Genomic DNA, 14379 nt, shown 5'->3' on the forward strand with positions numbered 1-14379 from the left:
GGGGGGGGGTGTCACACTCCCCCCCCGCCGGCCCTGCTCCCTGGAGGTGACGGTGGTACAGGGTGCCGGCTGAGGGGGACGGAGGGAACAGTGGGGCAAGCTCCACCCCCCACCCTTGCCCCTGGGATGCGGTGGTGGCATGGGATGGTAGGTGGCAGCATTCCATCCCCACCCCCACCCGCTGCCCCCATCATTCCTGACAGGCAATTGGCTAGTCTTAAATATTAGTGTTTTTACTTACATTTGGAATGTATGGTAACCTATTATCTTCTAGTTGTACAGCCTAAAATGTATTAAGACATTAAAATATCAATTCATAAAAAAATTAAACGTAATACAAGCATAAGATACTATATTTAAATTACATAAAATTAATCCTTTAATTATACAGAAAAATCTTTTCTTAGCATTATTAGAGAGCTCTTTCTAGTAAGCCTTTAAAAAAAAAAAGAAAAAAAAAGAAAAGAAAACTCTCAACCAAATGTAACTCTAAAAATTTAAAATGGACCAAGTAAAGTAAAAATGCATTTCAAATGTTGAACAATTTTTAGGGAAAGGTTTGCACAATTATTCAGTTAAGACTATCTAGTTTCCCAAGGAAAATATACTCATAGAACACAATATACATACTTTACATTTTTAAGACAGAAAATAATCACTATACAATCACAGACCTTAATTAATTCAGGAACGTTATAGGAGTCCAGCAGTTTGTGAATGCCTCTGCAGATCATTGGAGGGATTAGTATATTCTGTACCAAGAGGTGGAGAAAAAATTATATGAGTTTTGAAACAACCAAACTGAAATTTGTCTAACAGAAATTATCTCAGACATAATTTAAGTCTCCAGCTCTTGCATGTCATTGAGAAGTGGTCTGGTTGTACTTAAAAGCAGCAATTTCAAATCTAATAGATACATGTCAGGCAGGACAGGCATTATGTAGCAAGAAATGAAATGGTACCATCTTCTTCAGCTGATGGAAGTATTGTCTCAAACACTCCTCCTTGGCCTGTATCTCTGAGTCACTCATGCTGCCAATCAAGTTATAAAGAAAATAGCCAACAGCTTCTGTGGAAAAAAACAAGAGAAAGCATTCCACTAAAATTACTGAGACTGTCATGTTATCAAGATTAATTTATAAGAAATCATTTTGGTGTGAGATGTCACCCTGATGAGAGGCTCTGAAATGGCAACAATGATCACTGAGGCATAGAGATTATGTGGTTTGGGAGCACATATCTAACTGGTGAGTGAAAGGAATATTAATTATTTTCAGATCCAGTGACAGCTTTTCAGTACAAAATCTAACTTCAATCTATTTTTTCCACCACTGTGTGACAGAACTGGTATTGCCCAAGGCCTTCCCCCCCATTCTTGCCCACTACCCCAAATAAGTTGCCAGAAATATTTTGTCATTGCTCAAAAGGAAAAACAATTACCTGAAGCTCTGCATATTTATTTTGTATATTTCACACATTATTTTGATATTAAAATGATTTTTGTAGCTCACTAGTAGAACACACCATGTAAAACATTAAATTATTTTAACTCGATCCAATAATCCTCTGGAGAGCTGCCTATTAGCCAATGAAAATCAAGATTAACAAAGATGCTTTAGCTAAGAGCACTAATTTTCTTATGCATTCAAGCATAAAATGCATAGGGCCTTGTTTTCAAGCCTAGAAAAGAAGCTTGGTACTCTGCAAAAGGCTATGATTCCAATAGGAAACATACGCACTCAAAAATATTAATTGGTATAATTATATGTAAATGAATTTACATATGGGTACGTGCATGCATATGTGTGTATGTACACACAAAATATGCAAATTCATATATAGTATTATGTTGTGCGTGTGTGTCTTATATAAATAAATGCTTGTATTTATCTAGATTAAAATAGAACAAAAGACAACTTGTTCCAAAACAGTGGATTTCAGATGCCAAGTACAACTTTGTTTGATAAAATTAGAATAGGGTATAAGAATGAGCAAAGGTGCAAAGATTTTATTTTTTTTCCATAAACATAAAAAATGATTTGTTTTAAATCTCTATTTTGCATAATATACTTGGGGGGAAAAGTGAGCAGTTATAATCATATATTTGTTTTAATTTTAAAAACTTAATAAAGGATCTCATGGATCTCAAAATATGTTGCGATTATTAGGATAAAGATTTTACCCAACATGTTTTCAAATTTCACTTTCAAAAAGAAGCAATCAGCATTTACTGTTGTAATCCCTCAAGCCCATCATTACACAGAAGAACGGATTTATGGATAAGTTACAATCACAGAAATTGAAACTCTACCACTTGGTCCTGGAGGCGTCAGCCAAAAACTTCCATCCTTGTACAACACTTCTGTTATCTGGTAAGACAGAATAATCATACATTGCAGCTACGAGAAGTAGGCAAGGACAAACACTATCTGAAATTGAATTCTCCAAATAATAAAGCATCTCTCCACTAAGGTATTATTCTACATCACATCATAGTAATTCACTAAAAAAAAATAAAATACAAGGAAGGGTTTGTTTTCTTTTTTTTTGGGGGGGGGGGTGGTAAATAATACGTTTTTCTTTAAAAAAAAAATTACAAACAAATGCTTTCTGAGGTATGGCAGTAAGAATACCAATACATAACTCTTTTTACATATAACCCTACAAAGTTAGTGATCATAAATATGACATCGCTTATAGCAATTATTAACCAATGTTGCTTTTGTAGCTGTTAAAATTATGTCCCAGTTTGCTGAAAAGCTGAAACTGGCCCATACAGTTTTCCTTTCATTACCGTATGAAATAAGCAGACCTGTGCAGAAAAAAGAAAATATGGTGTGTCCTGTAATGTTATTTTGAAAATATTTATTAAGCATTTCATATAACCTGCACCTTGGCACGTATTAAATTCACCTTTAAATGATAAACTGTACATGCTTGTGAAAGCTCCATTTAATTTTAGTCTTAAAAATATAAATAAACTATATAACTATATAACATATATATAAAAGGTTATTTCTGCAACCACCTCCCCCTAAATATACATCACAAGTGCTTCTCTCAAGCTCTCACCCCTTCGAAACACATTTGGCTGTTTTTAATAAAGAGATACAGTTATCTAATAAAACCTTAGTTTTCTTCTAGCTTAAGGATGTCAGCCTTCTAGTTTTGACTACTTTTACCATTTCACTAAAACCCAAACTGAACAAGACTGGTGAGAAATGTATTTACATTGTTATCTAAAAGCTGAGACAGCAAAGCTCTATTCTAAATAAGGGAGGGGGTGGGGGACAAGGGAAACACTTATTTACATTTGCTAGTAGCTAGGAAAAAGCAGTCAGACACCTGTCGTACTACAGGATACCAAGTTTCACCAAGAACACATGCTGGACAGTTCCCGCTGTTCCCCTTTCTTTTCACAGGTACCAGGAAATACAAGACCCCATACAATAACAAATCCCACACAATTACAAAAAGAAATAAAAAAGAAGTAATATTTTTAAAACAAATATATTATAAATGTAGATGCTTTGATGTTATTCTATATTATTAATTATAATTCTAGGCAATTTCAGTGCTACTGACTTTTCTGAGGAATAAGGAAACTACTTCTAAGGATACTGTAAGATTTTTTTAAATCTGTTTATAATCAAGCAAATACAATTTGTTCAGGTCTCAGGTGTATATCACTATTTAGGTCCTCCAAAGGTCTTTGCCAGGCTGTTCCAGAAATAGGAGGAACATATTTTCAAACAGAAAAAAGGCTGGGGGATAGGCAGGGGAGGAAATATAGTACCCCCACCAAACACTTCCTTTTTTGGGGTGGGGGGAAAAGAGAAAGCGCATACCTCCTTCCACATCAGAAGATATGGCAAAGTGCAAAAACCACTTCCTTTTGCTTCAATCACATTTAAGCTAGACAACTTAAACTCAAACACAGACCCCACACTGTAGAGTTTAATCTTGAAATGTGATGCGATCCATGTGATACTTCAGCATGGCACAGCGCAACAGATGTAGACTAGTAGCTTTAAGAAGGAGCTTAAGTAAAAATGCTTCTGAAAGCAAGGTGCTACATTCTAGCTTTTCTCATGCAGTTCTATTAACACGTCGTAATCCCCCATCTGCCAACGCCTCCTGTATTCCTGGACCCTGCAGATATTACTAGTTGTGCTATATTGTGGGTGATCTGTAATGTGGACCACACTAGGGAGGACAAGATGATCACAGTAATTTCCATTTGTGACTTCCACTGGGTGACTGCTTTAATCTGGCATTGTCTTGTTTTTGGTGTTTAAATCAGATTTTCAATGTTACTAGCATTTGTTCGTACAACTCACAGGCAGTGGGCCATCAATCTAAACAAACTAAATTCTGTTCAGGCAATACAGAACCGTTATATTCAGAATCTTAAGAGCATCATATTTAAACCAAATACTGTAGCAACATTCTCAGTTTATAACTAATACACTTAAGCACTCCAGCTGACAAAAATACAAAACAGTAAACTGTCCGGTCTGCTATTATCAGGCTCTAATCTCAAGTTAACAGTACAGCAGTACATTAAACATGAAGTGTTTGATGAATCGGGATCTGAACACAATTCCAATAGCTCTACTTATAATTTCAGCTTTACTGTCTTTGCTTACCTTGCTCCAAAGATCTACATCAGTGGACCTGAAGAGGGCAGCAGAGGATAAAAAATAAATAAATAAATAAATTAAAATCAACAGCAGCAAAAGAATTTAATTCTATTTTTTTTTGTTTTAAGCAGAAGGAATTTCTATTGAAGAGAGCACAGCCTGCACACAGTAAATATTTATCTTGAACAGGAACATTCCTCAAATATTAATGCTTAAAATTTACATATGCAGAGATTAAGTTTTCATGTAATAAAGCTTAAACTTTTCACAAATATCTTTATTTCTAATGTCAGGATTCATTTATTTGTAATGCTATAAAAAAAAAGGGCATGCCATACATACAGCTATCATTAAGACTAGGGCAAGTTTATCCTTTTATCATTGGACAGCTGTACTGATCTTTTTTCTATATTTTATTCTATTCAGTATTTCACACAAGCATCTCAGGCAAACTAAGAGGCAGCATTTCACGAAGCAAACAACCAGCAAGTGGAATTTGTTATCTCAGAAGGTGAGTGTCTCAAATATTATCTCTGGATTTTAAAAAGGCTGGATAATTTTGTGGCCAATAACAGCATTTGTAATTATACTCATAATAAACTAAATAAATATCATACTGGGGATATAAAGTTTATTATGCAAAAGGTTAGAAGAGAGTTGGATCCTCTTCCTACAAAGAGTACTGCATAATTGCAGGATTGCTATTTTTCATTTTTCTGTGCGGCCTCAGATCATAGCCACAACTGGAAATAGGATACTAGACTGCAGATAAAAGGTTCAACATGGTATGGCAAATCCTACAGCCCCATATTTTATAGAACATCACAACTTCACCTAGAAGCTGAAGCTCTTCAAACACCATGAAAATAATAAATTTGGATGAACTCAAAGACCAAAAAACCCATAACTTGTATTTTACAGTTTTTAACCCTTTGTGAAAAGAAAAGAAATAAAGCTTTCACCCCAAATGGCAAACATGGAAGAAGCATTTTTAAAAGCTCAGGGTTTTCTCACAATGTTCAAACCTTTGCTTCATTAAACCTTTTTGTGATTCCAGTCTAATTTGAAAATGAGTTCACAGAAAAAAACCAAAAGGCTGAGCATTCCAGAATAAGCTGTCTACCTCAGACGATCGATACAGTACATCAACTCATGGTGCTGGCATCAGACTGATATTCCTGGAGAATCTGACTATTCCATAGTAATGGTACAGAAAAGATCCACAACAAAGTGATTCTTGAAATGCTGAATCATTCATTTCCTTCAAATGATACTTATATACATAGGTTTCTTTGTATGAAGATTCTAGCCCTGTAATCTATCTGTGCAAAGGTTCAAAGCTGGTGGTTAGTTTTAAAGTATTTTGTTGGGTTTAGGTCTCAAAAGCACTGTAGGAACAGTAGGCTGGCCACCTGGAATTTCTCTGAAGTTGCCAGACATTAAAAATAGCTAGAGATTTAATGACCATGATGTCCAACAGCATGCAGACATTCAGAAACCATATCTGCAAGGAGTGAGTTGCCCCATTTGTTTCAGTGAGCGAGTTGTTAGTTCAGATGTACAATGATAACACCAAACTCCTATCTATTTAACCGTTGATCAAAGCATTTAAGGAAAATGATCAGATTATGTGCATCTGATTTTTCTTCCACAAGCTGATGGTGTCCAGAAGATACCATCTACCTCACATTTTCATTTTGGAGTCAAAGAGGTCAAAAGGGGGCTACATGAACCCCACTAAAGACAGAGTAAAAATGATATAGAGCACCCATTCTCTTGAACTTGACCAAATAAGCTCAATCAAAGCAGGAGACTGCTCTGGTGGTGTCACTTCCTGCCTGCCTCCAACTGCTGTTATCCTTCATTCTGACAGAGCAATGCTTCTCAAACAGGGTGCCACAACACCCTGAGGTGCCCTGAAATCCTTTCAAGGCTGCCATGAGGTGCCAAGCAATGTTAGGTGGGCAAACATAATTCACTAGATAAACCCAGACTTCTGACTTGTTGTGGTCTTTCTGAGTTGTTTACAACAGAAAAAATGGTTCTTATTTTTTCTGTAGTCAAGGACAAGTGAAAACTTGTAGGATTTGACATTTTCCAAGGGGTACCTCATGTCTACAAGGTTAAGAACCACTGTGATAGAGGTTGTCTGGAAACTCTCAAATGCTTGCATTGCATTTTCAAGCCTTTCTTTGAAAGACTTGTATGGTTCTTGTTTTTAATTATTTTGTTATATGTCCCCGTCCCCCAACACATTAGCACAGACTCTGCCATTTTCATATTACTCTGGGAACCAAAAAGATCCAAAGTATACATATACTGTGCTTCTACCTTAATCTAGCCTCACCTATACCGGTATCCTAAACTTTACTGACCAGAACTGCAAAAACCCAGCAGACCGCCTAGGTCACATGCTGATTAACTGTACAATCTCCTGCATGAATGGAGCTGGTGTTCCACATGAGTGGAGTGCAGAAAGTACCATCATCGTTTTCTTTCCTCACTTAAGCCCTGCTTCGATTGGAACATCTCAATCCTTGCTCATAAGACATACACAGCTTTTAAAATGAAAATCAATCAGTTTGCACATCTAAATTGGGTGTTACTGGGGGCAACTATTAAAAGTAACAGCAATATACTGCTAATGCATCCCCATGCTTTTACTGCATTCACCATTTGAGGAACTCTACACTTCTAACTTTGAAAAAAAAAATCTGTAAGAAACTAATGAAACCTTAATGGTTTAAGATTCTGACATGCCAGGAAAAAGGGATGAGGCTCTCTCACAAATATCTAATACATTTTAGCTGGATCTAAAATAACCTCTGCAGAGAGGCAGACCATCGGCTTGTACCTTAGTATAGCTTTTGGAGTTTTAGATTAGACCAGGGGTGCCAAAGATCTGGCCTGCGAGCTGGATCCAGTCCATGGATACCCATTGTCCGGCCCCAGGTGTTGCTCCTGGGTCTGAGCTGACCTACATGCTGCTGGAAAAGCCCCATGTGCAAGGCCTGGGGGACAAGCCGTACCTGCTCCAAGATCCACAAAGCACCTGCTCCTGGGAATTGTGAGACACAAAGAACCCTTCCCAGCCAGTCTGCATGCACCCTGGACCAGCAGACAGGCAGCAAGAGAAGGCAGAGGCGGGGGGAAGGGATGCCATGGGGGAGAAAGGGCATCTATGGACCCAGTCCAGCCCATGGACCAGTTCAGCACCATTGATCTGGCCCACAAGGCCAGATGAGTTTGACAACCCTCTCTTAGACCAGTTGCATAACCTGGGGTGGATGAGCAGGACATGTGCCCCAGGCACTGCCTAACATGAGGGATGCCATAATGGCAGATGCAGGAGAGGGAGGGTGCTTCTCATGTTTGGGTTACTGCTTGTTTCACTGCTGCCTGTCTCTATGATGCACATTTCTGATGCAGGAAATATGTCACGGAGTGCAAGGTGTTCTTGGAAGTCCAGTTTTGTAGAGCAGCAGTGAAGTTTGGTGCTGCTGTGGGGAGAACTGGTCCCTGTTTTTACAACTCTTCAGCAATTTTTACTAGGATGCAGGCCTGGGTAGGGTAGGGGAGGGGGAGAAGTAAAGTTTTCCCCTCAGCAGCAGTAAACTCTATTGCCAGTCTAGAGAACTACCATATTTACCCAAATACAAGAGAATCCTGAATGTTGAGATGACCCCCCCAATTAGATTCTACACATGGAAAACATAGCTTTATTATAATGTTCCATGTATGGAATCTAATGCAGTGAAAGAGGCAGGCAGCTTGCTCCCTGCTCCCTCCCCACTAACCCTCCCCTGTGCTTGTCCCCCCACAACCCCTGCAGCTTCAGGTTGCCCCTATTCACCCTGCCCCTATTCCCACCCCCCATGACACTTCTGCCCCACCCACAGCCGCAGGTCCCCACCCCACTTTTCCTGTCTCCCCACCACCTGCCCCTCCACCCCATCCTCTTACCTTTGGTCTGTGCCAGCAAGCTCCATCCCAGCTGCTGCCTGGGGCATGGATCCTTGCTCCAGCCCTGTAGCAGCAGCACAAGCTGGCACTGCTGCTCCACCCTGGCCCCATACCCCAGGCTGCAGCAGGGATGGAGCCTGGAGACATGGAGCTAAGGTAAGGAGTGCAGCAGAGGGTGAGAGAAGGAGAAGCAGTGTAGAGAGGGGAAGGGACTGAGTGTTGTGAGGGAGGAGAGGCAGGGTTTGTAGAGACAGCAGGTGGAGGGGGGAAGCAGGCAGCAGATGCAGCTCTGGCTCCAACCTTGTGTTCAGCTTGGAGCTGCAGCAGCTGCCTAACCCCCAGGTGCATCATATTCAATTGAAAGGCAAGGGGTTTCACACCCCGCCCCCCATGTTAAGTGGTAGGAAAATGTGGGGAACAATTTACCTTCTCATTTAGTAAATACAGCATTATTCCCAGAATGCACCACAAGACTGCCCTGCTCTCTACTTGCTGCTGTTCCTGGGTCTGCAAGCAAGAAGGAAGGCAGGAGCAGGAAGGGGATGGAGTGAGAAACAGTTGCTTTGGGAGCATGTTTTCCAAACTACACCTCTGACCTGGACCATAACTGACTGAAATTTGAAAAACACAACATTAGGCCTTGTTCAGCTTACATGCACTAACTAAAGTGGACCTGAACATGACCATGCTTCTTAAGGAAAGCATGTACAATATATGGCATGATAAAAAAAGAATAAGGTGCCAACTGCTCCAGGGTGACTGCCCATCTGCACACCTTTATCCCATGATAAGTGGAAGACCTGAGGGCTAAGGGACTTGGAAAATTTATGGAGGACAGGTCCATCAGTTGATATTAAACATGATAGTCAGGTGTGCAACTTCATATTAGAGCCACCTTGGCCTCTGGAATCTGAAAGCTGTAGAGAGAGAAAGGCAGAGGATACATCAATCTGGACATACAGCGTTCTCCTTCGCATCCACTCTCTGCGGCTATAAGAGAGGACACTGTGCCAGATGGACCTATGGTCTGACCAAGCACGGCATTTCCTAAGTTATCCTAGTTCAGCTTCCATTTATCACATACTCTGTACACAGGCATTTATTGTGGAGTAGACAACATACAATGAAGTTCTTTTCGCTTTTCCTTACACCCTGACGTCAAGGTTCAGAGAATTTCTTAAACAATCTAAAGAGACTGCATTAGGTCTCAGACCACCAGGGGCAGTGTGACCTCTGAGGCTCTTAAGAAGGGGAACAGCATATTCATTCATAACCCTAACAGATGGCTGCAAAAACTGAGCTATCAGTACACGCTACATGTCACAGTGAGAAAAGTTAAGGTATCAACCATGCAAGAAGTACAGCAATATATTTAGTGGTAGGGTAGGATTTTGGCTACACAGAATAATTCTGTGTTCTCCCCCCTCTTCCCCCCAATCAACAACTGGTAGGGTGTGCGAAGCGGGCCCTATTCGATTCGGATTCAGCCCAAATCAGGGACAGTGATTTGATTAGCTGATTCAGATCACTGTCCCTGATTCAATTTGGCCAAATCTGAAGATTCGATGTCCATTCGGAGAATCAGTGATTTGGCCATAGACACAGCTTTAAAAGTTTTATCTACATACCTCGAGGTACCAGCATGGCTTGTGAACGCCGAGATGCTGGGGTGTATGGAGCGTCCCACAGGAGTGTGGGGGGGCCCTCCACGTGTTCAGCAGTGAACCCAGAAGTGGACTGGAAGTACTTTTGGTCCACTTCCAGGTGGGCTGGGGAGCGTGCTGCCCCCCCGCCCCTGCATTCCTCCTGGCTCTTTCGGCCAGAGGGGAACCTCGGGTGTCCCCCCAGACCCAGGAGGCACCAGTCGCTGAGACAAGGGGGCCCTCCAACGCGCTCCCTGGCAGACCCAGAAGTGCTTCTGGTCCACTTCTGAGTCTGCTGCCGAGCGCACTGGGAAGCTCCCCACACTTGTAGGACATTCCATGCGCCCTGGTATTGCAGTGTTCATGAGCCACCTGCTACCCAGAGGTATGTAGAAAAATCATTTAAAGCTGTGTCTGTCCAAATCGCTGCATCTTTCCAAATCTCTCTAAATAGATTCGGAGGGTTCCGATTTGATTCAGAGAAGTTAAAGGGTCCTCTGATTTGATTCGGATTTGGACATTCAGCCACTGAATTGGGCCGAATCTCCAATGAACAGAATCAGGGACCAAAGTTTCTCACAGCTCCAACAACTAGTAAAAACTTTATGGCCACAACTCTTCACGGTATACAGCAGAAATCAGGGCCCCTTAAAAGGCAGTTTTCAGATGAGGAACCTCCCCCTCCTCAAGATGCTACAGTCCCCTCTTAGTAAATATGATCACATGGGTGAAAGTAACAAATTAAGGCAACATGGAATACCTTTCCTACAATCAGTTGGAATTCTAGTGTTCAAGAGTTAAGTAAGTATTCAGGGCAAAGAAAGCTTTCAAGTATGCTCAGCTAGCTGTTCTTGCCATTGCTTTCAATTTTTATTTTTTTTTAACATTAGTGCTTTACTTTACAAAAGCCTCCTTTAAGCCTTGTATTATTCTATGGGGCTATTCTTAGAGTATGGTTAGAAGGATTTTTCATTTGAAAATATAATTTAAAAATTAATAGAATATGTGGTCAGCTATTTAGAAACCATTATTTAAAAAAAGGATGAACTAAGATCAAGTGGTAAAATGAACTAGCTGTCAAGAATGTAATATTCACAGGGAGATGATAAATAATTTTGTCATTATTTTCCAGAAACCATATGGGATGAACTTTGGGAGGAACAAAAAGATTGGGAGGCAGGCTTGCCAGGAATCATCCCTCTTCTCCTGGATTTTGCTACCACTGCGACCTACTTCCCCCAAAGCTAGTTCTTGACCCACATGGATCTTAAGTGAAGAAGCAAAAACCACATACAGGATAGAGATGGGGAAGGAAATGACAAGTCAACTTGGACTTGGGAAATACAAGTATATATATCTGGTGATGGATTCTTGTGGTGTCTGGCATGCAGGTGTGAGCTGGTGGGAATCACCTTAGATTTCAAGCTTTCTGAGGTAGGTACAATGATATAATGCTTGTCTATATTGCCTCCATGCTATAACTGGGACTGCTGACGAAAAGCATATTCTGCACACTTCCTTCCAATTAGTGTACCACAAATCCCAGAAATGAGGCAGGGTAACCAGTTTAGAACAGCACTCAGTGTGCAGTAACCACATATACAGCTCCTGAGTGGAGGCATCCAACTTGCTTCAACAAGGAACTTGTCCGTTGTCCCTTAACTCAAGTGGTATGCAACTAAAAATCATCTACGTTTCCATAGCCTGCAGTATGACCCTGTCCTCGACTCATACCCCAGTCACCAAAAGTCAAGGCTGATCTTCCTCTTCAGTTAGAATAGATTTTAATTACAAATACTTGCTCTAACATAAGATTGTAATTTCTAACACCAGGAAAAAAAGAATGACAAAACAAAGAGGCAATAATATTTTATACAAAATTAGCTGCTTGAAAAGATGAAACACTAAAGTTGAGAATGTAATTTTACAAATAACACTTAGCACCCACACGGTGCTTTTGACTTGCAGAACAAGTTATTGTATAACGGTAATCAAAGATCACTATATTCTCAGACTGGGTGAATAAGGCAAACAGATTAAGTGATTTAGGAAGTCTCACAGCAAGTCTAAGGAAGAACCCGATAGAGCAGGGGCGGGCAATTATTTTGGGCAGAGGGCCGCTTACTGAGTTTTGGCAAGCCATCAAGGGCCACATAACAGGCAGCCCAGGTCAGATAAATATTAATTTTCTAAATTTTTTAGGGGCCACATAGGATGGCCTGGAGGGCCACATCCAGTCCCCGGGCCACATTTTGCCTACCCCTGGGATAAAGGACAGGAAATCTCCTCACTTCTACTGTAACAACTATGGCTGATAATAACAATTATGCGTGTATAAACTAGAGATACTAATAAAGCACAAAACACGATACAAATGTAACTCACTTTCTGTAGTTTGAAAATAAATCATTTTCTTCTATTGCATTAAAGTCTTCCTTTTCTGCAGAGAAATTTAAAACTCATGCTTTCCTTCTCCCCCCTCCAAAGCAAGTAAATGGTACAGGTGGCTATAAAACCTCCTTTGCTCTTACACAGTACTACTTTCTATAAGAGCACCATTAGAAATGCAAAACTGACAAGGAACACAGCTATTTGTGGTCTCCAGTCGATTTCATACTCTTTCAAAACTATACCACAAATGCCATCGAACTTGGGGTGGAACAAGAGGTTATATGATCTTAGTCAGTTTCTTACTTGGAAGTGATGGCATCCTAGACCAGTGGTTTTCAACTTTTTCAACTGTAGACCCTTAAAATATTTTAAATGGAGGTGTGGAGCCCTTTGAACTGTAAGTGAGGGTATTCACATTCTTTTGATTGACCACAGTCATCTTTCATAGGCCCCTTAAACACAGAGGACCACAGGTTGAAAACCAATGTCCTAGACAAAGTGGACGGGTTCCGGAAGTTCTCTTTGGTCCCTTGAGTAGTTTTTGCTAGAAATCAAGGTTTTTGGTGGGGGGTTTTTTAGCTTAACTTTTCAGATTCTATAAACACAGGGGAAAGATTATAGAAAGCTGGGTTCAGGGAGAGAGAAAAAAAACAAAAAAACTTACTGCTTAAAAGCAACGAAGAAAGCCTGTTGTATACCTGAGATCTTCACATGCAGCATTCTTGGTGAAGACACTGAAAAGTGAACAAGATACTTCTAAACAGTTATTCTTAGGAATAGCTAGTTTAAGTAATCTGTCCACGTACATTACGACTCAATGGAAGATTTATTTCCTTTACTTGGTAAATATCATTCTTTTTTAAAAAACAACAAATACCATTAGGGACAAAGGTATCATCATGCTTAATCATAAAGAAGGTCTGCGCATAATCTTAAATACAGTACAGTAACTAGCAGCACATGCAAGTCCTGAAGAAGATATTGCAGATACGGGATAATGCATCCCAAACTGATGTGCAAACAGATTTGCCTAAATTCTGCAGCATGAAGTTCAATGCCTTCCAATGTTTTGATCTTTATACATTACAATACTAGGTAGTCTCATTATCCACATACATGCCTGACCTGTTTTTAAATTATGCTAAGCTTCTGGCCTCAAAGATGCCATGTAGCAATGAAGTTCCCTAGTCTAACTATTCAGAAACTTCATTTAATTGGTTTTGAATTCCCACTTTTTCAAAAGACATAATCCTCCATCACTAAGATTTCAACTCAGCTGCCACTATTGCCAACTACTTAGACACACTAATGATTACACAAACTAATAGATGGGAGATAGGGGTACACCAATAAAGATTTCTTGGGCTGATATTGATGGCAGATTATTAACAAGCCAGATTGGCTGATACAGATCCAATTCCAGATATGCAGCCTGGCAGCTTGAGAGCAGTGTGCAACTGGTAAATCTGCTGGGGGGAAGGGATGGTGTGGGAGGGGAAGATCAAGACCCCTGTGGTGAGGAAGGGAGTGGGGCTAGGAGCTGGATGGAGCTATGAATGGCTCGTCCAGGGAGCACCGGCGGGGGGGGGCCCCTGCATACACCCCGTGGGGAACCATGGGGGGCATGTGCCCCCCCAGCTCTGTGTGTGGGGCAAGGGTAGACTGGGGCTGGTACCAGGTTCTTCCGGGGGGGGGAGCCTGGGCCAAGGCGTTCTAGCTGGATGGTGGTGCTGGGGGGG

The 14379-nt window shown here is 40.7% G+C and overlaps 1 protein-coding gene across 1 annotated transcript in view; it reads right to left on the reverse strand.

Moving 5' to 3' along the window:
- The window catches only part of LRPPRC (leucine rich pentatricopeptide repeat containing), a 166692-nt gene that overhangs the window by 111113 nt on the left and 41200 nt on the right, over positions 1-14379 (reverse strand). The window contains exons 14-19 of the mRNA XM_006022845.3: positions 13305-13374; positions 4650-4677; positions 2312-2369; positions 963-1069; positions 675-752; positions 242-283 (exon numbers count right to left, since the gene is read on the reverse strand). Of these exons, the coding sequence (XP_006022907.2) occupies positions 242-283; positions 675-752; positions 963-1069; positions 2312-2369; positions 4650-4677; positions 13305-13374 (383 nt within the window). The remainder of the gene's footprint in view (positions 1-241; positions 284-674; positions 753-962; positions 1070-2311; positions 2370-4649; positions 4678-13304; positions 13375-14379) is intronic.

The sequence above is a fragment of the Alligator sinensis genome, unplaced genomic scaffold, assembly GCF_000455745.1.
Source record: "Alligator sinensis unplaced genomic scaffold, ASM45574v1 scaffold377_1, whole genome shotgun sequence".
NCBI lineage: Eukaryota > Metazoa > Chordata > Crocodylia > Alligatoridae > Alligator > Alligator sinensis.